The following is a 26,545-nucleotide window of genomic DNA, read 5'->3' as shown; positions in this document are numbered from 1 at the left end:
GAGGGCATTAGGGACCCAGAAACCGGGTAAGACATCCAGCCCCAGAGGTAGCGCTGAGCTCGTTCCGCGCAAGCGCAGCACAGGCCGGCCAGGACGCTTCAGTTGGGGGCGGGTAAGGCAGCCCAGGAAGGGCGGGGCTTGAAGGCCTCATTCTGCGCTTGCGCCTAAGGGGCGTGGCGGTCGCACCTGCGCGAGTTGGGGGAAGGAGGAGGGGCGAGGTGACGCAGGCGTAATAATAGAGAAGGTGCCAGAAAGATCCAAAACAAGTGGCTGCGGCCGTCGCCCAGGAGTCTTCGGACGCCGGAATCCGGTGAGGGGGTAGAGAAGCCTAATGGCGACCGGTGGCGAGTAGATGGAACCACCTAGGCTGCGGGGAGAGGGCGGGACCGCCCTTATACGGCGAGGGGTCGGCTTTGGACGGTACCACCTGTGTGGAGAGAGGGCTGCCTCGGTCCGTCCCACTTGTAGTGAGCAGAGGGTCGCTTTCGGGCGGTACCACTTGGATGGAGCCGAGGGACTAATCGGACGGTACCACTGGGGAGCCGCGGGGCAAGTCCGGGCGGTACTACCCAGAGTCACAGGGCAGCGGGCAGTGTGGGCCGGAGTGGGCCCCGGGCTTGTTCGGGCCGCGTCCCTGGGTCGCCTCTGAGGCTGGCTGGGAACGTACCACCTGGGCAGGGGCGTTCAGGCTCTGCGGCCCGGCTGGTCAGGACGAGCGGGGTCTGGCGTCTCGACCTGTTACTAGGGGACCTCGGGCGAGACCATTCCCTTCGGGGGAGGGGGAGGCTGCGCCGAGTGGGGGTGTGAGTGCGGCCCTGCCTGGCGCGGCGGGGTTGGGGACTCGCACTGGCGGTATGGGGTTCGGGCCCCCGCGTCGCTGACCTCTGCCTCCTCCCCACCGTGTGGGTTCTAGGCCTCGGTTCTGAGCTTGTTCCGCCTCCTTCCCCCGGGAATGGCGTTGTCTGGGTCGACCCCGGCCCCGAGCTGGGAGGAGGATGAATGCTTGGACTACTACGGGATGCTGTCGCTTCACCGTATGTTCGAGGTGGTGGGCGGGCAACTGACCGAGTGCGAGCTGGAGCTCCTGGCCTTCCTGCTGGACGAGGCCCCCGGCGCCGCTGGCGGTTTGGCCCGTGCCCGCAGTGGCCTGGAGCTGCTGCTGGAGCTGGAGCGCCGCGGGCAGTGCGACGAGAGCAACCTGCGGCTGCTGGGGCAACTCCTGCGTGTGCTGGCCCGCCACGACCTGCTGCCGCACCTGGCGCGCAAGCGGCGCCGGCCAGGTAGGGTTGAATGGGAGGGTGCCAGACTTCCGGCGAGGAGAGGGCCTTGGTCCTGCTGGGTTCCTGTATCAGACAGCCTGTGTCCTGTGCCACCCCTTCTTTTCCCAGAATATTAATGAGACACATGAGAGGGAGGAGGCATGACTTTGGGAGGGATGAGTATGTAGGATTTGGTCATGTCAATAATAATGTTTATGGCCACTGTTTATGGAGAGCTTGTTTCATGCGAGGAGCAGCTGTAAGCTCTGTATGAATTGTCTCCTTATATTCTCCAAGTAATCCTACGAGGAAGTTCTGTTACTCTTTGCACTGTACAGAGGAAATAAGTTCAGAGAAGTTAAGCAGCTTGCCCACATACAAGAACTCAATCTGTGTACCAGGCATAAAGGTTATGAGGTGTAGTAGGCTAACAAGGAGTTTGTTCCTTGAAGTTTGCAGTTAGTGGGGCAGCGAGACAATAAAACAGATAAACAACCAACTTACTTTTAGATGTGGTTGTAGAGAGACTAAAAGTAATGGAATTGAGAGACTTGGGAGAGCAGCAAAGTGACAAGAGTCAGCTTTAGATTGGATAACCCACGAAGAGCTTTCTGAGAAGATGATGTTTAAACTGAGGCTGCACTACCAGCCATGCACAGATCTCGGAGAGAATTCCAGCCAGCATCCAAAGCCTGAGGTTGGAATGAGCTTGGCATCATCAGAGGCCAGTGTAGCAGGAACAGAGGGGACCCAAGCAAGGGCAGAGAGGTAGATGAGAAGCCATGTCATGAAAGAGCTTGCAGATAATTTAGCTAGAAGGTGTGGGAGCCAGCATTCAAACCCACCTGGTTTGTCTCCAGAGTTGATGCCCTTAATCCTCGTGAGGGAAGTGCTCCTGGAGGATAGCAGTCTTGAGGTGAGGAGCTGGGAGGGTTTCAGACTGCCACTAGCCCTGTGCATGCATAGGCATTTGAGCTCCTGGCTGGGTCACTGGAGGTGCAATGGCTAGGTTGGGGAGGGGAGATTATGGGGTTCCCTGACCCAGAGTAGGTCCATGGGATTTAGATGACGAGGACAGTTCTAGGGAAGGGCTGACAGTGTTTTGGAAAAATATGTCAGAGGGTCAGGCTGTAGAAGAGAAGATGTGGGGAGCCTGTAGAGAGGCCTGCTTACTCCTTAGGGTCTCAGGGAGAGCTGGGGACAGGTGAGGTGGGGGGAAGGGGCCATTGCAGGGATCCTGACGATGACTACTTACAGTTTGAGCTGTGTAGACATGGGTTGGCTAGCCCCTAGAGGTGAGGAGTCCTCTGTTCTGGGAGGCATCTGAGCAACCTCTGGGCAGCTGTTTGAGAAGGAAGTGGATATTCAGGCTCCAACCTCTGGGGAACTTAGGCACCCTGTGGTGCAGGCTTTCTTCTAGGGGTGGGAATTGGTGGCAGGAGGCTGAATGCTTCTTCCCTTTCTTTTCTTCCCCTAGTATCTCCGGAACGATACAGCTATGGCACCTCCAGTTCTTCAAAGAGGACAGAGGGCAGCTGTCGGCGCCGTCGGGAGTCAAGCAGTTCTTCAGATTCTCACCAGGGTCAGTGGGAGACAGGTGAGCCCAGCTTAGTGGGCATGAGGGCAGTATCCCTCTCTTCCTTCTGAACTTTGCTGGACCTCTTCTATCCTCAGGGGGCCTGAAAGGGTCTTTCTGTCTTATTTTCACTGTATGTATATTGCTATAGAAGCACTATTCTGAAGCAAAATACAGAATTGTCGCCTGTGGTTTTGTATATCATTTAAGTGGCATTACATTATGGGTATTGTTCTGCACCTGGCTGCCTTTACTGGATATATTTCTGATTAATTCGTATTCAGTACCTCTGATTGGTTTCTTTTAATTGCCATGCCCCAGTTTATTTAATCTCTCCCCACAGTTTTTTTATTATGTAAAATTTCAAACATACAGAAAAGTTGGAAGGTTAGTACAGTGAACATTACCACTCAGATAATTATCAACATTTTACTTTGTGTGTGTATGTATGTATGTACTTCTGGTGTTTTTGTTGAATTCTTTGAAAGTAAATTACAGACATCAGGATGCTTTATCCCTAAATTAGCAGGCATCTATGAAGAATAAGGATATTTTCCTAAACCACTTTAAGACTGTTGTCAATCTAAGAAAACAATTACTATTTCTCTGATATCCTGATGGTCCATTTTCAGATATCCCAAGGTTGCCTCAGTGTTCAGAATCCGTTTGTAGTTGTTATGCATTCAATTGTTATGTTTCTTTAATCTTTTACTACATAGAACAGAAACTTCTCCCCCTGCTGTACATTTTTGTTTTTCCCATGACATTGACTTATTTACCCTACCAGGCCAGTTGTTTTGTAGCATGTCCCAATTATTTCTGGTTCTGTCTGAGTATTTCCTGATGGAGTCTTTCAACTTGTCCACCTCTTCCTCTTATACTTTCTGTTAAGTGGGAGTTATGTCTGCAAGCTTGGTTAGATTCAGCTTACACCACATTTTTGGCAGGAATACTCCTTGGTCAATGCTATCTACTTCATATTGGAGCACATCACGAGGCATATAAGGTCTGGTTTTCCCTATGTGAGTGGGGAAATTTGATCACTTAGTGAAGGTGATGTCTGCCGTGTTAATCCATCATAAAGGGACATTTCATTCTCATTACAATTAGTAAACAACCTAGGGGGTGATACTTCTGCACATCTTGTTCCCCAACAGCCATTCACCCAGTGGGTCCAGCATCTGGTAGTGAGCACTGCCTGAGCCAGTTATCACATTGGTATTTGCAAAATAGTGATTTTCTAATTCTTCTTCTTCTTCTTCTTTTTTTTGTATCTCTATTATATACTGGAATTCTTTAATTTCTTCCTATTCCTCTCTCCCTCTTTTTTTTTTTTTTTTGTCAGTATGGATTCATGCATTATTATTTATTTACTTTGTTATATCAATTAGTCATTCTTCATAAGGTTCAAATTGGCCAGCTTCTGTCCTTCTGTCCTGTCTCCATCATTCTTTGGGTGCTTCCTGCTTTGTGACACTGTAAGATGTCCTAGGCCCACTTTGAACTTTCCTAGCCCTAGAATCAACTGTTTTTTAAGGAGTCTTGTTTTTTTGAGGCTGTGGTATTTAGAGACCAAGGTCTAGGTGCTGCGTGTGTGCATTGCTTTCTAGGTTCTTTCAGTGAACAAAGCTAGAGACTTGGCTTTTTTTTTTTTTTTTTTTAATTTCCTATTAGTGTGTTTAATTTAAAATTAATGTTACAAGGACTTTTTTTTTTGAGACAGAGTCTCACTTTGTTGCCCAGGCTGAAGTGAGTGCTGTGGCATCAGCCTAGCTCACAGCAACCTCAAACTCTTGGGCTTAAGCAATCCTTCTGCCTCAGCCTCCCGAGTAGCTGAGACTACAAGCATGCGTCACCAGTCACCATGCTCGGCTAATTTTTTCTATATATATTAGTTGGCCAATTAATTTGTTTCTATTTATAGAGATTACAGTCAGTATGCCCTTCAAGTTACTTGAAATAGTTCATTTCTCTAAGTATTCATGTTACCAATTATGTATACAATTGGGTTCATTTGTTTCTGTTTGTATTTAATTTTATGGTTTGTTTCTTTTTAACTTGTTGAATGTTTAAAAGAGTAACCTGACTCAAAAATCAAAACTAAACTATAAAAAAGTTGTTCTTAGACATGTCATTTCCACTGTTGCCCTTCCCCCAAGTAGACAGGTAATCAATTTCATTTATTTCTAATTTGTCCTTCCGGTGTTTCACCTTGCAAATTCATATATTCTTTTTCTCCTTTTATTTTTCATTTTTTAAGAAGCAGAGTCTTTGCTCTGTCACCCAGGCTGGAGTGCAGTGGCACAGTTATAGCTCACCACAGCCTCCAACTAATTCCTGGGTTCAAGTGATTCTCCTGCCTCGCTGGGATTACAGGTGCGCACCACCGTGCCTGGCTAGCTTTTAAAAATTTTTTGTAGAGACAGGGTCTCAGTATGTTGCCCAGGCTGGTCTTGAAATCCTAGCCTCAAGGGATCCTTCTGGCTTGGCCTTCCAGGCCTTCCAAAGTGCTGGAATTACATGGAGCCCAGCAATTTTTTCTCCTTTGTTATGCAAACTGTAGCATCCTGTGGATACTTATTTTGCATCTTCTTGCTTTTCCTAAACAATCTACCCTGGAAACTACTGCATATTCTCATTTCTTCTTGCCAGACATGTTGTTTTCAGGTTTTGATGATTATAAGTGATTGCCCCTGTGGCTGCTGTCATGCCCATGTCCTGGTGTGAGTGTGCAGAGAGTTCACTAGGGTCAGAGTGGAGTGGATCTGCTGGATGGTTGGGTGTGTTCCTCCACCCTTCTACGTGATGCTAGGTGGTACTGTACTCCGCATATTCTAGACAGGGCCACTGAGACACAGAGGCAGAGGGGCTCACTCAAGGGCTCAGCACTGAGACCACCTGTACTCTTCCCTGGACACCTGCCTTGGCATTCCAGCTATCATCCTGGTGCTCAGCCCACCACATCTTTTCCCCCTCAGGCTCCCCACCAACCAAGCGGCAGCGGCGGAGTCGGGGGCGGCCCAGCGGTGGTGCCAGACGGCGGCGGAGAGGGGGTCCAGCTGCCCCCCAGCAGCAGCAGGAGCCAGCCAGGCCTGCCTCTGAAGGCAAAGTGACCTGTGGTAGGTGTTTGGGGAACGCACACGTAGTGCCCAGAGCAGACTGTAGAGTCAGAGGGTGGGAGGAATGGCCTGGGATTTGATGCACCTGGCAGAGAAGCTGCAGTTCTCATTCTCCCTCTCAGCACAGAGAAATTCTTTTCCTTTCTCTTGCCATCTTGTTTGTCTACATCCTGCCCATAGTTGAGGGACCTACTTGTGGACACCTCCTTTGGGGAGCCATCCCTGTTAGCCCCCTGCCCTAGTTTCATTTGTTTATTCAGCAAACTTCTGGAGGGTTTCCTTATTCTATAGTCATTTCTTGTGCAGTGGTGGACTATCACAGGGGTTAAAAAAACAAGGACCCTGGGCCAGGCTGCATGATTCATATCCTGGCCTTGACACTCAACATAGGCTCTCTGACCTTGGGCAGGTGGTCGTACCTCTGTTGGCCTCAGTTTGCATATCTGTAAAACGAAGCTAATAATGGCACCTCCCAACTAGGGTTGTTATGAGAAAAACAAGGTAACCCACTTGGGACAGTGCCTGGCTCAGGGCACGTGGTAGGTAAGGGTCTGCTGTTATCCTCGCTGTTGCTGTGCAGCATGCTTGGAGCAGGACTGCAGCAGCGAGGCCCCTGCCCTTGTGGAGCTGGCCCTCTGGTCAGGTGACACACTGGTGAACTGCAGATCATTTTAAACAGTGATAAGTGCCACGAAGAGAGGATGGGGAGCAGATGAGGGAGTCAGGTGGGGCTGCAGCTGGGCCTGGCAGGCCATGGGGCGGAGTGGGGGTGGGGGTGGGAGTTTGGATTTTATTCCACGTGTCAATTGCTATCAGAGGGTTTTAAGTAGGTGAGTGACATGATCTGGTACTTCTTTTTCAAGGAGCTCTGACCCCCTCTGGAAAATCAGTTGATAAGTGAGTGAGGGTTTATAAATTGCCCAGGACTGTGCTGGACATCCAGTATGTCTCTGTGAGGCGTGTGTATATATGTGTGTGAGGCGTGTATATAAATTAAGTTATATGGAAGCAGGGAAATGAGTGAAAAATCTGTGAAGTCCAATGAGGAGGAGAGGGCAGAGTTCTGGCCTGGGGTAGTCACGTTGGAGACGTGAGAAGGGGTGACTAAGGAAAGAAGGAAAGATTTTGGACATTGGGCTGACTGCAGACAGGTTGGGATGGGTGGGTTGGGGCCTCTGCCATGGAGACACATGCTCAGACTCACCCTTGAGAAATTCCACCTGTTCCCATGGGGAGGACACAGCCGTGGGCACCTCCCGTCCTATTTGTGGTACTCCCTTTTCTGAGTTGGGCAAGCCTGGTGATACAGAAGGGATCTGATGTGGTGTCCAAGCTTCCAGACTTCCCAGGCTGCCAGGGAGATGGACAAGGGAAGTGGCAGCCAGGCTGGTGTGACAGGTGCCACAGATAGTATGAGCACAAGGGCTCTGGGGTGTGCAGGGAGCCCTCTGGCCAGCCCCAGTTTCCCTGTGGAAGTGCCACCTCCAGGACAAGCCTGAGGAAGCTGGAAGAGGAACTGGGGATGGCATTCCTGGAAGAGTGACCCATCCATACAGAGTGTCTACAGTGTGGGATGTCATCAGGTCTGAGTTAGTCTGTTGGGAGCAGAGGCTTTCTGGGTGGGAGCAGGGGGCAAGGGGCAGGTAGGAGTCCTGAAGGTTTGGACTTTATTCCGGGGCAGGAGGGAGCCATTGGAGGGTTCATTTATTAATTCCTATCCCTAGTTTTTATTAGTATCATCTCTGTGCCAGGCACTGTTCTAGGCATTGAGGACACAGAATTTGACTAGGTGAAGAAAAATCACTGGCCTCGGGGAATTTATATTATAGTGGGCAAGACAGATAACTCGCAAATAAGCTAGTATATCATGACATCAGCTAGCAAGCGCTCTAAAGAAACACAAAGCCAGGGAGCAGGGAGACAGAGCTGAGTGCTCTGTGGAACCTGGGGAAGCACCTCTGCAGAGCGCCTGAGACCACGTGGCGGGATGGGAGGAGGGAACTTTGGGGGACCTCAGGAGCACAGGGAGCAGCAGATGTACAAGGAGGAAGGGTTCAGGGGAGGAGGCTCATGTGGAAGCTGGAGGTCAGGAGACTAAGAAGGAGCTGGTGAGATGCTGAGACTCAGGATGGAAGATCAGCACAGCTCTGTGTCCCCAGGATACCTTGGCTTGGGGGTGCTTCCTGCTGCCATTTGCAGAGCCTTCTTCAGCCCACAAAGCACCCATCCCTGCCTCCTCCTAGTGCCCCTCATGGCCCTCCATGCAGTGGTGTGACACCCACTTCATAGATGAGGCCACAGTTAGCTGTGTTGGGTGCCATCAGGAGGAATAGGGCCAGCCCTGGGTCCTCAGCTCCTGGCTTGAGGGGCAGGGCTTGAGAGGGTGGCTGCCTGGTGGTGACTGTCTCCCAAGTCAGAGCCACCAGGCTGGCTGGGCAGGTGAGGGAGTCACTGCCTCAGGGTGGACAGGAGCAGGCTAAGGGAAGCTTCAGGTCTTTTCCCTGAGGCCAGGAGGTTGTTACCAGGGTGTGGCGGGGCTTGATGGGAGTAAGCAGGTCTGACTGCTGACTCACCAGGCAGGGTGGGGCTGGAGTGAGGCTCTCCCCATCTGGGCCCCTGTTTTCCTTTCTGAGAAATGGAATGGCTTACTTCAATGAGGCCGAATGCCAGATGTGGAAGGAGGCCCTCTTAACTGGTTGTAGGAGAGGCCAGCCAATCTTACTTCTTGCCTGTGACATCTAGAGGGTTTGGCCCCCCAGTCAGCTGCTCCTCCATTGAGGGGTAGAACTCGACTAAGCTCTCAAGTGACTGAAGGTGTGAGGAGGGGAACTTGGGGATCGTGGGCTTGGACACAGGATATCTGAGTTTCCGTGTCGCTCTCAGGGTGAGTGCTGGGCGTGTTGCTCACCTGATCTTGAATTCTCAAGACAGCCATTGAGGTAGGGGTGACTTCCCCCATTGTGCAAAGAAGGAAGCAGGCTGGCAAAAAGGAAGTCACTAGTCTGAGTGGCAGGGGCAGAGCTGTTCATTTGTTTATTCCATGTGGAATATCATATATTCCATACATATTTAATAGAGCACTTACTACATGCTAGGCATAGCAGCAATGGGAGCCCTTGCCCTCATTGAGCTTGTGTTCTGGTGGGAGGAGAAAACAAAGAGACAGAGATTTCAGATGTCAGGTTAAGGGTGTTCCAGATGGAGGGGACTGGAGGAGCAAAGTCCCAAGTGAGAGTGTGCCAGTGGTGCTTAAGGGGTGGGCAGGAAGTGTGATAGAGGCTGGAATGGAGGCGAGAAGGGCTAGGAGGTGTGAGGCAGGAGAGAGCCTGGTGAGCCATGGCCTGGGCTTTGCATTTTTTTTGAGACAGAGTCTCACTTTGTTGCCTGGGCTAGAGTGCCGTGGCGTCAGTCTAGCTCACAGCAACCTCAAACTCCTGGGCTCAAGGGATCCTCCAGCCTCAGCCTCCCCGGTAGGTGGGACTACACGTGTGCACCACCATGCCCGGTTAATTTTTTTATATATTTTTAGTTGGCCAATTAATTTCTTTCTATTTTTAGCAGAGACGGGGTCTTGCTCTTGCTCAGGCTGGTCTTGAACTCCTGACATTGAGTGATCTGCCTGCCTCGGCCTCCCAGAGTTCTAGGATTACAGGCATGAGCCACCTTGCCCGGCCTGGGCTTTGCATTTTTTTAAATTATGGCAAGTATTTTTTTTCTTTTTTTCTTTTTTTTTGAAACAGTGTCTCACTTTGTTGCCCAAGCTAGAGTGAGTGCTGTGGCATCAGCCTAACTCACGGCAATCTCAAACTCCTGGGCTCAAGCAATCCTCCTGCCTCAGCCTCCCGAGTGGCTGGGACTACAGGCATGCACCACCATGCCTGGCTAATTTTTTCTATATATATTAGTTGGCCAATTAATTTCTTTCTATTTATAGTAGAGACGGGGTCTCGCTCTTGCTCAGGCTGGTTTCTAACTCCTGACCTTGAGCAATCTGCCTTCCTCGGCCTCCCAGAATGCTAGGATTACAGGAGTGAGCCAGCTTGCCTGGCCTATGGCAAGTATTTTTTTTTTTTTTTTTTGAGACAGAGTCTCACTTTGTTGTCCAGGCTAGAGTGAGTGCCGTGGCGTCAGCCTAGCTCACAGCAACCTCAAACTCCTGGGCTCGAGTGATCCTTCTGCCTCAGCCTCCCGAGTAGCTGGGACTACAGGCATGCGCCACTATGCCCGGCTAATTTTTTTTTTTTATATATATATATCAGTTGGCCAATTAATTTCTTTCTGTTTATAGTAGAGACGGGGTCTCGCTCTTGCTCAGGCTGGTTTTGAACTCCTGACCTTGAGCAATCCGCCCGCCTCGGCCTCCCAAGAGCTAGGATTACAGGCGTGAGCCACAGCGCCCGGCCTATGGCAAGTATTAATAGTTGGAGGATTTGAATGACAGGATCAGCTTTGCTCCCCACCACCTCTCACAACTTTTGTTATGGAAAACAGAGCAAAGCAGGTTCGATAGCATAACCAGCCCTTAGATCCCCATCACCAAGCTTCAGTCGTCAGCTCATGGCTGAGCTCATCTCACCAGCCATGTTATTTTGGAGTCAATTCCAGTTTCATCTGTAGATGTGCCAATGTGTATCTCTGAAAGATAAAAATTCTGTAGGATGTTACATCGAAAAAATGAATAACTCGTTACTATCAAATATTTAGTCAGTGTTCACATTTCTGATTATTTCTTATAAATATTGGTTCTTTTGAGTGTCTCCTCCTCTTTAGGATTCCCCACCATCTGCCCCTTACCCCTTAAATTGTACCTGTTGAAAGCAGTTGTCCCGTAGCATTTCCCAAAGACTGGATTTTGCCGATTGCATCATCCATTAGAGTTGATTTAATGCATTCTCCTGTCATCTGTATTTCTCGAAAATCAGATTCTCGTTTGATGTTTTGTTTTTTTCCCAAGCTCACTTCCGAGGGGCTATTGTGCTCTTCCATCAGGAAGCAGGCAGTGGCTGCCTGTCTTTTTTTGGAGTTAGAGCAGCTTCTCCTCATTGCCTTAGTTCATTAGTTCAGTAGGAGTTGTAGGGCTTTACATGTGTCATGATGACCTTGGCTTTGTTGTGGGGAAGAGACAAATGAGGCCAATGTGGTGGCTGATGCTTTGGAGGGTCCCACTGTTGTCCAGAAGAGGATGGTGCTGGTCTGGTGTGGCAGTGGGATGGGGCCTTTCCACTGAAGCCTGCTGGCTGCCTCTCTGCACCAGGGCCGGAAACTCCCCACCAGTGCTGTGGGAACACGGGTCTGCCTTGTCCCCAGCCCTCCCAGCTAGGAACTCTTGAAGGGAAGACCTGAGTGAGGTGCATCTCTGGGCTCCCAGACACACCCAGCACAGGGTCGGGTACCCAAGGTTGCTCACCCAGCCCCAGGGCCTGCTTCCCCAAAACTCACCCTGGTCTCCCACTGGGAAGTCCCTCCTACTTCCTTCTATGTCCCAGTTGCCCCAGAAGAGAGACTGACAGGGTGTGGGGTACAAGAGGGTGGTTTCTGGGGCCCACCCCAGTGGAGGCAGCAGGAGCAGCTCTCCTCTCTAGGAAGTCACACCTTGCCCCCAACCCCTTTGCAGGGAACATTTCCCCCCAGCTGTCAAAAGTAGAAGCGATTCAGCCAGCCCCTGGCCCAGAGCACAGGGGTGCTGGGTGCTCCTCCTGCCTCATCCCTCACTGGCACACCTGGACCATCCATCCACTTCCCTCCATGCCTGCTGCTCCCATTCTAGACAGCTACTTGTGACCCTTCCCTGTCTACTACTCTGGCCCCATTCCTGCCAACCTGCCACTTTCACAGAGCAGCTGGAGTTGCTTCTGAGTTGTGAGTGCCTGTCCTTCCTACATGCAAGGCACTGGTCGCTGCTCCTTCCTTGCACTCAGCTGTGTAATCTCTAGTAGCCCCACATGAGCAGGGCCAGGGAGCCTTGTTTTGAAAGGAGGCCACTGAGATGCAGAGAAGTGTGGTTGCCTCCTGAGGCCCCGGAACCATGGGGCTCTGCTGCTGAGCGAGACCACAGTCCCTAGCTTGGCTGCCACGTTCTGCCCACACACCCCAACCCATCAGCCTGGGAATGTCCAAGTTCTTTTTTTTTTTTTTTTTTTTTAACAAGTCAGTGAGAGGTTATTTTTTTTTGAAACAGTCTTGCTCTATTGCCCAAACTAGAGTGGCATTATTATAGCTCACTGCAGCCTTAGATTCCTGGGCTTAAGTAGTCCTCCTGCCTCAGCGTCCTGAGCAGTTGGGACTATAGGCATGTGCCACCATGCCCAGCTAATTTTTCTATTTTTTTGTAGAGACAGTGTCTTGCTCTTGCTTAGGCTGGTCTTGAACTTCTGTCCTTATGCAGTTCTCCCACCTCTGCCTTCCAAAGTATTAGAAATACAGGTGTGAGCCACCATGTCTGGCCCCAAGTTCATTTTTTCTCTGGACTTTCATGAGTGCTTTTGTCTCTTCTGGAAGTGCCATTTTCCCCTTCTCTCCTGTTTTACTGTCTAAACCTACTTGTCCTCCACATTTCACTTCAAATGTCATTTCTTAGAAAGGTCCTCTCTGATCCTTTCAATCTAATTTATAACATGCTCTATGTAATTTTCTTTCCTGGCCTTCAGGATGTCTTTTAATTATATATTCATGTGTATGATTGTATGAGAGACAACAAACAGGATAGGGGTAGTTCAGACCTTGGGCCAGGCACTTCAGATAGAAGTCCAGCTGGGCCAGTTCCTATCTTTGTGGTCTTAAGCAGATGACTCAATTTCTGTGCCTTGGTTTCCCCATCTGCAGAAAGGGAAATAACAGCATCATCTTATAAGGTTGTGGGGATGATCAGAAGGGTTAACAGAGCTGGGCTGAGTGGCACGAACCTGTAGTCTCAGCTACTTGGAAAGCTCAGGCAGGGGGATAACTTGAGCCCAGGAGTTTGGAGCTGCAGTGAGCTGAGCTGTGAGGACACCACTGCACTCCAGCATAAAAAAAAAGAAAAAAGCCAACAGATAACGTAGTATGTAGTATTGTGCCTGCCCACAGTGAATACTGTGTGTCACCTGTTGTTATTTTATTTTATTTTTTTGAGACAGAGTCTCACTCTGTCACTTGGGCTAGAGTGCCATGGCGTCAGGCTCACAGCAACCTCAAACTCCTGGGCTCAAGGAATCCTCCTGCTTCAGCCTCCTGAGTAGCTGAGACTACAGGCATGTGCCACCATGCCTGGCTAATTTTTTCTATATATTTTTATTTATTTATTTTTTTGCATGTTAAACACAGCGATTTCTATATATTTTTAGTTGGCCAATTAATTTCTTTCTATTTTTAGTAGAGACAGGGTCTCGCTCTTGCTCAGGCTGGTTTCTAACTCCTGACCTTGAGTGATCCACCTGCTTCGGCCTCCCAGAGTGCTAGGATTACAGGTGTGAGCCACCATACCTGGCCCACCTGTTGTTATTTTAGTGAGAGATGAAGCATGTGCTTCAAGGCAGGGATAGAGCAGAAGCTCAGAGAATGTTCATCTTCTCCTCTGCCTGGTGGCGCCTCCCTGTCCTCTCCCTCTGTGTGCTCTGATTTTGTTTTTCTGGATCAGAGGTTGGAGGACTCTGGTCTGGTGAAGTATTTCCTCACCTGTAAATAGGCATAACGAAAGTGCTCCTAGGATTAGGTGGGCTGATGGGAAGGCCCTTGAGTAGGGCCTGGCATGTGGGGAATGCTCCCTAACTATGGGTTACATGTCTCCATGTCCCACACAGCAGGGCCCTTGTGTCACCCTAGCATGCCTGGCATTCATTGAATATCTGTTGAATGAGAGATTGAGCAGGGACACATTTGAGTCTGCCCTGGCCCTGTCCACATGGGGACATGATGAGGGCTCTGGGTGAATAGACAGGTAATTTATACCACAGGTCCAGTCCCTATCCATGCCGAAGAGAAGGATGAGCTGGGAGAATGATGTGGGGTTCTGGATGGAGGAGGTGGACAGGTCATTTTGTGAGTAAGGCTTGTGTTGGGAGCACTTTGTTGTGACTGGAGGGAAGGGTATTGGAGGAGTTGATGCAAGAGGAGCTTGGCTCAGGGACGCACTCAAGAGAGATGAAGGCCTGGGCAGGAGGCGTTGGGGTAGAGAGATGGGTGTCAAAATCCCAGTTCCTGTTTCTGGGTGCCTTCTGTGTGGTAGGCCCTGAGTCAAGCATTTTACGAGTTGCCTTATTTAGTCCTCATGACTCCATTGTGCAGCAGGAACCTCTTGTTTGTCTGTTTTTCAGATGAAGAAACAGGCTCAGAGAGGTGAGGTCATGTGCTCAAGGCCCCAAAGCTAGAGAGTGGCAGAGGTGGAACTCACCTTAAGGTCTGTGGGACTCTGTCACCTGCTCTGCCATTGACCAGCCCTGTGTGGCCTTGGACAGATACTGCTCCTCTCATGTTGATCAAGGGCATGGCCAGACCGAGGGCACAGGAGTCAAGGATGTGGGCCCAGAGGGCTTATCTGGTCCTCAGGATGGAGGCAGCTGGGCCTGAATGCCGTGGAGGCCCTGGGGGCTCAGGCTGGGCAGGCTTCCCTGGGCCCTGAGTGGAGAGGATGGGGTTCCCCAAGAGCCAGAAAGAGGAAGGGTTTGAGGTGGGAGGAGGAAGTGGGTGGAGCTGAGAAGTCATCTGGGGGATCTGCCTTCTGCTTTCTGCTTTGTGGCTGGCTGACATGGTCTGTGAAAGGTGAAGGGAGCCCACAGCATGAGACTTCCCTTCCCAGAGCCTCGGTGTCCCCATCTGTTAAGTTGGCTGAAGGTGGTCCCTGCCCCACAGGGCTGATTGTGCTGAATCCCCAAGAGTCATGCATTTGTTACATCAGAGTGGTTGACAGCTGCCATTCTGGGAGCACCCAGTGGGCACCGTGCACAGTGCTAGCCCGTTCCTTTCTATCCATTGCTCTCTTTTTAATACTCTTTACAGCAGGGATTGTTCCCTGGTTTAGGCAGGAACCTGTGCTCAGAGAGGTGGAGACTTGTCCCAGGTCACACAGTGAGTGCCGGAAGGTTCTTGGGTTAGTATCAGAAGCCTGGTGTCTGGGGCGTGGGAGGTTAATTGACCTTTGTCAAGCACGGCCACTGCCTGGCGTTGTGACTTGGGTAAGTCACTTCACTTCTCTTGGCCTCCATTTCCTTACCTGTAAATTGGGAGTGATATTAGGGACTGCTTCACATGGTTGTTTGTGGATTTAATGAGTTCATACAATTCAAGACTGGAGTAGTGCCTGGCAGATAGTCAGCACTCTGTAGGTGTTGCCTGCTGTCATTTCCAACTTCTAGCTGATCCTCAGGACGGCCTTGTTAGGTGTGTGGAGAGTAGTATTGTTACTAGTCCCATTTCACAGATGGGAATTCAGAAATCCCAGAGTAGAGGTGGTATGCCTGAGTTCACGTTTGCAGGGATAGCCTCAGAAGTGCTGTGTCCTGTCCCCTGTGCAGAGCTACCACCTCATTTGGGCAAATTTGGGTGGAGTTGTAAGTGACAGAAACCCAGCTCAAACTGCATTAAGCAAAAAAGGGAATCGATTATAACCGAAAATCCTGGCAAGGTGTGATCCTGGGCTCACATGATGAACTGAGGAATCCTTTTCAATCATTGGCCCTGTGTAGGCTTCCTTTTCTTCTCTTTTGGCGCACAGTGGCCCCCAGCAGCTGTGGGCTTACAGCCTATATTGTAGCAGCCTCCATGGAGAGAGAACGCTTGACTCCCAGTAGAGCCAGCACAGGTCCAGCCTGGAGTCTGCTGGGCCTGATCAGGCCCCTGTGCCTCCCTGGTGCCTGCCTGGGAGGGATGGGGATGTGGTTGGCCCGATGTGAATCTCATTGGGGGATGGGGTGTGAGGCTGGGTGCCTAAAGGCAAGTTCATTAGTTCATGCATTGGTTCTTTCACAAATGCATATTGAGCAACTACTGTGTGCCACAGTTCTACAAATGAACAAAATGGACAAAGCTCCCTTCAGGGAGCTCCCATTAGTAGTGGGGAGGCAGATGGTAACAGGATAGTAACCCATAGAGCAGGTAGAAGGTGCTAAGTGCCTTGGACAAAAACAGCTGAGGGTGTGGGGACCTGGGCATGCTGTGGGGGGTGTAAATAGGTTGGCTGGGGGTTGGCCTCCTTGGTAAGGTGGAATTTGAGCAAATACCTGCACAGGAAGTGAGGGAGCAGGACCTGTGGAGGTCTGGGGAAAGAGTACCTAGGCTGGGGCCATGGTGGAGCCACCTGGTGGTTGGGGGAGCAGTGAGGAGGATGCAAGGTCAGAGAGGTAACCGAGCCCAGACCACAAGAGCTGTGGAGGCTGTCAGGACGTCACTGAGCTTGGGTGTGGCCTGCGGAAGGGGGCTGAGGGAGGAGCCTGCCCTAGGAGGCTGGAGAGAGGAAGGGTGGGGTTCTGTGTCAGCCCCTCTCTGATGAGTTTTTCCTTTCCCTCCTACTCCCCGCAGACATCCGGCTCCGGGTTCGAGCAGAGTACTGTGAGCATGGGCCAGCCTTGGAGCAGGGTGTGGCATCCCGGAGGCCCCAGGCACTGGCGCGGCAGCTGGACGTGTTTGGGCAGGCCACTGCAGTACTGCGCTCAAGGGACCTGGGCTCCGTGGTGTGCGACATCAAGTTCTCAGAGCTCTCCTATCTGGACGCCTTCTGGGGTGACTACCTGAGTGGTGCCCTGCTGCAGGCCCTACGGGGCGTGTTCCTGACTGAGGCCCTGCGTGAGGCTGTGGGCCGGGAGGCTGTCCGCCTGCTGGTCAGCGTGGACGAGGCCGACTATGAGGCTGGCCGGCGCCGCCTGTTGCTGATGGAGGAGGAGGGGGGGCGGCGCCTGACGGAGGCCTCCTGATCCCGGATCTGGCAGGACTGACCCCACCTCCGAGTCTCCGGGCCACCTTCACCCCTGGAGGACAACCATCTCTGCCCCTAGAGGACTGTCACTTCAGCAGCTGAGGACTGTGACCGGACCAGGATGGCACTCCCCTTGACAGCCCCCTTGCACAGGATGTGGGCTCTGAGGCCTAAACCACTTCCAGCTGAGTTTCCTTCCCAAACTCCCCCCCACCCCCGTGTGTTCCCTGAGCCTCTGGCAGCCAGGTGCCCCTGTGTCCCTGAAGGGAGGGAGGCGTAGCCACACACTCACCAATGGCCCCCTGCACATCGTGTCTCTGATCTTGGGCTGTCTGCACGTGCATGCGTGCGCACACACTCATACACACTGCCCCCTCTGAAATCTTCCCACAGCCCCTGCCCTGGCCTGTTCCACACACTTCTTTGGCCTAAGGGCTTCTCTCTCAGGATCTCTGATTTAACCACCCCCAACCTGGACTTCAGCCACACCAGTGGGCACTGGAGCTAGGGTGCTCATGGGGCCTGCTCACTTTTCCCACACATCTCTGGCTGGGGCTCTGCCCAGCTTCCACACACAGACCCAGCTCTCCTCACCTTCTCTCTGCTTCCCAGAGCTAGACACAGACTCGCACCCAGACCCTCACACGTGGGTGTTGTGGCAGCATCAGACCAAGGCCTGCTGTTGCCCATGGGGCCAGGACCACGAAACAACTGCCTTCTTGAAAAGGGAAAGCAGAGGTTTGGGGGCTGATGGGAAAGACCTTTCTCAAATGGCACCAATAAAACTGCCCTGGAAGGGGCATAGGTGGGCATCAGGCTTTCTAGGACTCTTTTTTTTTTTTTTAATTTTTCTCTTTTTTTAGAGATGAAGTCTTGCTGTGTAAAGATCTAAGATTTGAGGTTCTTCTCTATTTGGGGCTACCTGTGCTTGGAGGTGGGAGCTGCTGCTTACTTTAGCCTCTACTGGACTCCCAACTATGGGGCTAAATTCCAGGATCCGCGTCTCAAGCCCTGAGTATTGTCTCCTGCCGCTTTTGAGTGACGGACCCCGCCCCCTGACTGGACACGTCCTGGGCTCCGCCCCCTGCTTCAGTTCCAGGCCCAGGCTGGTCTCGAACTTCTGGGTTCATGTGGTCCTCCCACCTTGATAAGTGCCTCCCAAGTAGCTGGGACTATAGACTCATGCTATGACGCTTGGCTTTGGATTCTTGATGTGCTAAGAGGAGGAGTGTTCCTGGCCCAGTGTTAGGGGCTAGAGGGTGGGCGGGATACTAGATATCTGCCATCTGCTACCACACGCTTATCGTACTCTCTGGACCTCAATTTCCTCATCTGTCAAAAAGTAGGAAGTACAGTACTGCTTTGGAGTTATAAATTCTTCCAGCCCTGTCCACATGCTTTGCTCCTGTATGTCTAGGGTGGGGGTAGAGGGTGGTTCCAGGATTTTTAACTAGTTAGGTGAGGTGGGTTGGCTACCCCCAAGGCTGATGGAGCCCAAAGGTTTGGAAATTGGAAAGATAGGCAGCCAGGGGTTCTCTGCCTAGAATTCCTCTCCCCGTGGCTCCCTATCCCTCACACCTTCCGGGCATTCACCTTCTCTAATATACTTCTACTGTTCTGTGGCTGCAGCTAAGGTTGTGGCCTCCTGCCCTTTCCCTACTCCTGGTGTAAGGGCTCAAGTTTCTTATGCAATGCCCAGGGTTTTCTTTCCTGAGAGGGAAGGGAACTTGGGTTGGGGAGTTAGGGGTAGGGTGGGCAGGGATTCCCAAGAGCCAGCCTTTCCTGTGGGGAGGGGTATGCCTGCCCACACCTTGGACCTGGCCCCTTGGCCTGTGCTGATGTACAGGGATGACAAGTCTAGGAGGTGAGTCCAGTCCAAGAGCCAAGGCTTTGTCCAGTCATCTGTGTGATCCTAGATTCTGCCTTTGCCCTCTGGGAGGGAGCTAAGTTCTACTGGGCACCTATTCGAGATCTGTTTACTGCTCAGCCACCATGTGCGGGAATTTGTCCCCATTTTATAGAAAATGGGCTCAGGGGAAGTGATTTGCCCAAGGGATAGAGAAGCAGTGAGATGGAGACTAGCAGGTAGGTGGAGGAGTAAGGTGGGAATTCTCCCTTGCTTGGACCATTCCCTAGAGCCGGAGGGCTCTCCTTGGCCTGAGAGAGAGAGGTTTTTCACGATCTAAGATTTGAGGTTCTTCTCTATTTGGGGCTACCCGTGCTTGGAGGTGGGAGCTGCTGCTTACTTTAGCCTCTACTGGACTCCCAACTATGGGGCTAAATTCCAGGATCCGCCTCTCAAGCCCTGAGTATTGTCTCCTGCCGCTTTTGAGTGACGGACCCCGCCCCCTGACTGGACACGTCCTGGGCTCCGCCCCCTGCTTCAGTTCCAGGCCCCAGGCCCCGCCCCATACTCTGGGCCACTCCCGCCCCACTCTTCAGTCCGGGACCCGCCTCTTTCTCTGGCACGCGCCTGCTGGAAGTAAGGAAGCCGACCTTGAGGCTGCGCAGGCGTAGTGGCACCCGCAAAGTGGCGGGAACCCCGAGGCAGTGTCTCGCGCCTCCAGAGCGTCCCTGAGCACATGCGCTGTGGAGCTTACCTGAGCTTGTCAGAGGCTGGTAGATCACCAGAAGTGAAGAACAGACCCTCAAGGCCCAGAAGTGGGTCAGACCCAGGCCATGAGGACAACTGAGGGAAGTCAAAGAGCTTCAGAAAGCAAAAAAGACAGGATTCTGTGGGGCAGGGCGTGGACAGGCTGCAGCCGTGGGAAATAGGGGCCTCCTTCCTCCTCAGAGGGAGGAGGGCCATGGTTCCACAGAGGAGAGGAATCTGGGGCCGGCCCTTGAAGGATGAGTAGGAGTTCAACAGAATGACACAGACGGGGCATTCTAGACAGAGAAAACAGCCCTTGCAAATGCTTCAGCGCATTCCTGAATGGGACGTAGAGAGACAGATGGACAGAGTCAAAGGTAAGTGGAAATGTAGGGCCAGCCCCCCTCTCGTTAGGTTGGTAGTCATCTGCCTCCGGGTTCTTCTGTGTGGGGAGCAGGAACTAGCCGGGAGACTGACATGACCCTGACAGGTACAGTATAAAGTGGTGATATGAGGCAGGCCCAGGGTGCCTCGGGCCTGGCAGCACATGTCCCACGAGGCGTCCTGTGTGCCAGGCCCTGAGAGGACTCCAGCCTGGGTGCTGGGTCTGGAGAGCTGCTGTTCTGGTGGGTGAACCAGACTGGGACACAGTGGCTCACAACCCAGAGTGGTCAGAGCCACGACTGAGCAAGTGGCAGAGGCTGGAGGAGCCCAGAGGACACCGAGAGGAGGGACACAGGAAGGCGTCAAGGATTGGGAAGCTCCCTGTTGATTCTGCCAAAAATTACCACCAATGCCAAAATACATATTGTGAAATATTCAGAAAAGCATGTAAGACATAAATGTACAGTTATTATTGTAAAACACCAGTGTCACCATGCCAAGAAATATATTACCTGGACCCCAGGAGCGCCCCCCCCCCACCTTTCTGTTATGGGCTCCTTCCTGATCACAGCTCCCCTCCTACCCTAGCTGGAAACACTGTCCTGATTTTCACAGTAATTCCTTGCTTTTCTTTAACTTTCTAGCTTTTCATCACTCAGTGATATATAATAGTTAATTTGTCTCTTCTTGAATTTAACATAAACAGAATCATAAATATGTTTTGTTGTGTCTGGTTTCTTTTACTTAACATTGTGAGATTCTTCCATGTTTTGCTTTTCTGTAGATGACTTTTTTGTTGTTATTTTTGTGGATGACTTTTTATTGCTGTATAGAAGGGTATTCCATTGTATAAACATACCACAATTTGTTCATGCATTGAACTGTTGATGGGCATTGGGATTGTTTCCAGTTTGGGGCTGTTATGAATAATGCTGCTATGGACATTTTTGTGCATGGTTTTTAGTGAAAAAATGCTTCTATTTCTATAGGGATACACCTAGAAGTGCTGGACATGGGTATGAGTATGCTCAGGTTTGGTGGATACTGTCAATATTGTTTCCTATAAGTGCTATAGCAAATTAGCACAAATATGGTGGCTTAACACAACAGAAATTTATTCTATCACAGTTCTGGAGGCCATAAATCTAAAATCAGTTTCACTGGGCCGAAAGCAAGATGTCAGCATGGTTGTACTCCTTTCAGAAGCTCTAGGGAAGAATCTATTCCTTGCCTTTTCCAGCTTCTGGTGGCTGTCAGCATCCCTTGGCTTGTGGCAGCATCACTCCATTCTTTGTCTCTGTGGTCACATTACTTTCTTCTTTCTGTGTCATATCTTCCTCTGCCTCCCTCTTGGAGGGGCACATGTCATGGTATTTAGGGACCACCCAAATGGGCCCTAAATGCAGGATAATCTCCTTATCTCAAGATCCTTACTGTAGTCACATCTGCAAAGTCCTTTTTGCCATATAAGGTTACATGCACAGGTTCCAGGGATTAAGTCTGGACATCTTTTGGGTGACATTTTTCTACTCACTACACTGCCAAACTATTTTTCTAAAGTGGCTGTACTATTAATAGTGTGCTCTCCCTCCAGCACTGAATGAGAGTTCTCTTTGCTCCACGTCTTCACCAACACTTAGTACTGTCAGACACTTTAATTTTGCCAGTCTGATGGATATGTGGCAGTATATCATTGTGGGTTATTTTTCTTCTCCCTGATGATTAATTTCTGTTCATTCTTGAATGAAGAGTAGGGGGGATCTTTGAGTGGATAGAGTGGGCAAGTGTATTCCAGGTAGAATAGCATGCATGAAGGTCTCAGGAAACATCTGTTTAAATTGAATAAGAGGGTTGATTTTTCTGGTTTGTTTTTTGCTTTTTGAGATGAGATCTTGCTCTGTTGCCCAGGCTAGAGTGCAGTGGTGTCATCATAGCTCACTGCAACCTCAAACACCTTGGCTCAAGTGATCCTCCTCCCTCAGCTTCCTGAGTAGCTGGGACTACAGGTGAAAGCCACCATGCCCGGCTACGTGTTCTACTTTCTGTAGAGATAGGGTCTCACTCTTGTTCAGGCTAGTCTCAAATTCCTGGCCTCAAGCACTCCTCCTGCCTTGGCCTTCCCGAGTGCTGGGATTATAGGCATGTGCCCAGCCTAAATTAAATAAGAAGTTTTTCGAACTTCTCATTTTTTTTTTGAGGCAGAGTCTCACTCTGTTGCCCGGGCTAGAGTGCCGTGCGTGGTGTTAGCCTAGCTCACAGCAACCTCAAACTCCTGGGCTCAAGGGGTCCTCATGCCTCAGCCTTCCAAGTAGCTGGGACTACAGGCATGCGCCACCATGCCCAGCTAATTTTTTCTATATATTTTAGTTGGCCAATTAATTTCTTTCTATTTATAATAGAGATGGGGGTCTCACTCTTGCTCAGACTGGTTTTGAACTCCTCACCTCAAGCGATCCTCACGCCTTGGCCTCCCAGAGTGCTAGGATTACAGGCGTGTGCCACCGCGCCCAGCCAAATAAGAGGTTTTTTAAAGAAGCATTAGGTTAATTAGAGACAATGTAGAGAGATAAATGGAACAAGATCAAAGGTAAATAAGATGCAGAGGTAGCCTTTTCTCTTTCTTTCAAGCACCAAGTCATTCAACAAACATTTACCCATTTATACTTCTGTTGTAGGTGCTACAGGATGGGTTAGATCCAATCCTGCTCTTGGTAAGCCCTGGTTTAGTAGAGGACATGATCATGGGGAACATCTCAAAGAGAAGTACACGGTCTGTGGGAGGTCAGACGAGGCAGACACTGACTCTAACCTGGCTTCACAGCACCCAGGCTTCCTTGAGGTTTACGTGCTCAGGTTCTGCCACCCTCTACCCCACTTGCTCATTGACATCTATTGACTCCCTGGTCACTTCCCCTCATTTCTGAAGACATTAATACGCGTCACAGACTTCCTCACCACCCCAACCCATGCTGTCCTGCTGGGATACTTAACTGCTGATCCATTCTTCCAATTATCTAGCTTCACAGTCTCTTTAACACCTCACCTCTGGTGACCTTCATCCCACTCCAGCCATCCGCTCCCATGACCACACCTTGGATTTTAGTCATTACCCAGAAGTGTAGCATACATCATGCACATTTACTGAGCACTTATACCGCACAGCAGGCACCATGCCAAATGCTTTACATGTGTTTCCTCCTCACATAAACCTGCAAGGTTGGTATTAGTATCCACATTTTACAGTTGAGGATACACACTTAGGAAGGTGAGTCACATGCCCAGTGCACACAAACCTCACATTTAGTAAAATGGTAGAGCCAGGATTCCAACACAGGACTTTTTTTTTTTTTTTTTCTTTTTTTTTTGAGACTGAGTCTCGGTTTTGTTGCCCAGGCTAGAGTGAGTGCCATGGCGTCAGCCTAGGTCACAGCAACCTCAAACCTGCTTGAGCAGGATTGCTCAAGCAATCCTGCTGCCTCAGCTTCACGAGTACCTGGGACTACAGGCATGTGCCACCATGCCCAGCTAATTTTTTCTATATATATTAGTTGGCCAATTAATTTCTTCCTATTTATAGTAGAGATGGGTCTCGCTCTTGCTCAGGCTGGTTTCGAACTCCTGACCTCGAGCAATCTGCCCGCCTCGGCCTCCCTGAGTGCTAGGATTATAGGCATGAGCCACTGCGCCCAGCCAGGACTTTCTTAAGTCCCAAATTAAAAATCCCTGTTTTTAACCACAACCCAGTACTGCCTCCCATGTTCAGAATACCTGCTCTCTGATCCCATCACCTGCCTTCCAACTCTGACAGGCCCTCACACCTGTAACATCAATTCAGAGAGGTTCTTCTCCCTTTATCCCTCTGTTTTTTGCCAGCCTGCCAGACCCCTCCTGGCTACTGTCTCTTCCCTGCCCAGCCAGAGTCTCATATTGGACCATCCGATCTCTCTCACTAGCTCTCTAATAGTCAAGGTCCCAGCAGGAAACAGAAGGCACCACAGCTGGGATTTTGAAGATAATTTAATGAAGGGAGTATTTGCAGAGGTTTGGGCAAGGTTGAGGGAACCAACAGGGAGGTTAAGGCAGCAGGAAGCTGTGACCACACTTGGGTCTGAGTGGGTGAGGAAAGGAAACAGTGTTGGCTGGAGTGTGGTGAGAGCCCTGGAACAGCCTAAGAGGAGCTGGAGTTGTGCTGGGGTACAGCCACGGCCAGAACCAAGGTACTGTGACACAGCTTGGAGGAGGAGAAGGAATATCCAGAATGCGTCCCTTTTTTTTCAATTTTTTTTTTTTTCTTTGAGAAAGGGTCTTGCTCTCTCACCCGGACTGGAGTGCAGTGGTATGATCATAGCTCACTGCAACCTCAAACTCCTGGGCTCAAGTGATCCTCCTGCCTCAGCCTCTGGAGTAGGTGGGACTCTAGGTGAAAGCTACCACGCCCGGCTAAGTTTTCTGTTTTCAGTAGAGACAGGGTCTCGATCTTGCTCAGGCTGGTCTCAAACTCCTGAGCTCAAACAATCCTGCCTCGGCCTCCCGGAGTGCTAGGATTACAGGCGTGAGCCACCATGCACAGCCTTTTTTTTTTTTATTAAAAAATGTTTAATTATTGTGAGTACATAATAGTTGTATATCTTTATAGGGTACATGTGATGTTTTGATACAGGCATACAGTGTGAATTAATCAAATTAGGGTAATTGGAGTATCCATCACCTTAGTCATTTATCATTTCTTTATGTTAAGAATATTCCAATTCCACCCTTTTAGCCATTCTAAAGTATACCCTAACTTATTGTTGATTATAGTCACTTTGTGGTGCTATCAAATATTGCTCATTCTATCTAATTATATTTTTGGACCCATTAAGTATCCCCACTTTATCACCCCCACCCTGCTACCCTTCCCAGCCTCTGTTAACCATCATTCTCCTCTCTGTCTCCATGATATCAATTGTTTTTAATACTTAGATTTTATATATGAGTGAGAACATGCATGATCTGTCTTTCTGTACTTGGCTTATTTCACTTAACATAATGTTCTCCATTTCCATCAATGTTGTTGCAAATGGCAGGATTTGAATTCATTTTTGTGGCTATATGATATTCCTTTGTATATATACCATAATTTCTTTACTCGTTCATCTGTTGATGGACATTTAAGTTGATTCCAAATCTTGGCTATTGTGAATAGTGCTGCAGTAAACATGGGAGTGCAGATGTCTTTTTGATATACTGATTTCCTCTACTTTGCATATATACCCAGCAGTGGGATTGCTTGGTCATATGGTAGTATTATTTTTAGTTTTTTGAGGAACCTCCATATCATTCTCCATAGTGGTTGCGCTAATTTACATTCCCACAGTGTACGAGAGTTCCCCTTTCTCCCCATCCTTGCAGCACAGAATGCTTTCTTTTCCTGCCCTCTGATACCCTGCTGGTGCTTCTCTTGGGGAGAACCAAATTAGAAGTCAGAGAACAAGGGACCCTAGAGGATGCCATCCATAGGAAGGGTGGAGAGTGGACCTGGAAGGCAGATGGAAAATGACCAGGGCACATTCTCAATTCCCTTTCACCCCAAACCTCCTGTCTCATCTACAACATATCTTTGATTCTGGTCCAGGTGGTATAACTTGGTTCAGGGGAAAATGATGGCAAAGCGACACATGCGGGTTCCATTCCAACTTGTTAGTTAGCCCTTCTCTAACTCACCGCTCTCCCTTGAGTATCCCCCCAACCCTACTCTTTCAGTCTCAACACATAAAATTGAGGCAAATCAGGCCAGCACGGTGGCTCACACCTGTAATCCCAGCACTTTGAGAGGCCAAGGCAGGAGAATTGCTTGAGCCTAGGAGTTTAAGGTTACAGTGAGCTATGATGGTACCACTGCACGCACTCCAGCTTGGGTGACAAAGTGAGACCCCGTCTCAAAAAAGAAAAAAATTGGCACAAATCATCATGATTTCCTTCGTGATGGAAATAGCTTCCGTTTCAAACCTACGTATATCCATACCCTTATTTATTTCACTTCTCCAGGCTCTGTTCCAGTACTGCCCCTCCACCCGTGCATCACTCTTTCCATCACGACTCCCCAGAATATTACTCTGTCATTCTTCCCTCCTCTCTCTCCTCCTTCTCAGCCTATAGATATATCCAAATTTCTACCACCTTAAAAACGGACTGACAGAAAACTCCCTCTGCTCCCTCTCATCTGTGCTCCCTGGTGCTTGTCCTTTGCTGTCCTCCTCATCTCATCCCAAATTCTTGAAAGAATGAGTTAGGGTTCTTTGGCTGTAAGCAACAGAGACCGACTCTTGCTAACCTAAGCAAGAAAGGTTATTTATTCGAAGGAAATGAGAGTGGCACCCACAACAGAGGGAGAAATTAAAGAACCAGGCTTTGGAAAAGACTGGAGGCAGGCAAGTAGCGAGGATTGGGGTAGCAGGAAGGAATGGGAATTTCCTCGGGGCTGTGGCTGCAGCATGAACCAGCTCTGACCACGTTTGGGCCTAGGCAGGCGCCCTGACAAACAGCCTCATGGAAACGTATCCAGTAGGCCATGGGTGGTTACTCGGAAAAGTCAAGGAGCTGTTGTTGACGGTGGGGAAATGGATGTTGGGCAGGCAGAAACAATGGCTGTCCAGGTCGGTGGAGTACTCCTGCTCGCCAGCCCCAGCATTCACCTCCCATTTGAGTCTCAACTCCCTGCAAGCATTCACATTTAGCTTGTTAAGGACC

At 50.1% G+C, this 26,545-nt stretch overlaps 1 protein-coding gene across 2 annotated transcripts; it reads left to right on the top strand.

Moving 5' to 3' along the window:
- The first annotated feature begins 178 nt into the window (after nt 1-178).
- On the top strand, nt 179-17,651 carry DEDD2 (death effector domain containing 2). Of its 2 annotated transcripts, none has more exons than XM_075993124.1 (5): nt 179-310; nt 914-1,280; nt 2,737-2,841; nt 5,814-5,954; nt 16,446-17,651. In XM_075993124.1, exons 2-5 carry the CDS (start codon nt 953-955, stop codon nt 16,835-16,837), a joined length of 966 nt encoding a protein of 321 aa, XP_075849239.1. In that variant the 5' UTR covers nt 179-310; nt 914-952; the 3' UTR covers nt 16,838-17,651. The 2 variants fall into 2 exon arrangements, with proteins under 2 accessions (XP_075849239.1, XP_012613978.1); XM_012758524.3 differs by having other exon boundaries at nt 2,737-2,856.
- The last annotated feature ends 8,894 nt before the right edge of the window (nt 17,652-26,545 follow it).

Source organism: Microcebus murinus, chromosome 16 (genome assembly GCF_040939455.1).
Source record: "Microcebus murinus isolate Inina chromosome 16, M.murinus_Inina_mat1.0, whole genome shotgun sequence".
Taxonomy (NCBI): Eukaryota; Metazoa; Chordata; class Mammalia; order Primates; family Cheirogaleidae; genus Microcebus; species Microcebus murinus.
Note: the sequence above shows the minus strand (reverse complement) of the source record. Positions and strands in the feature narration are given on the sequence as shown.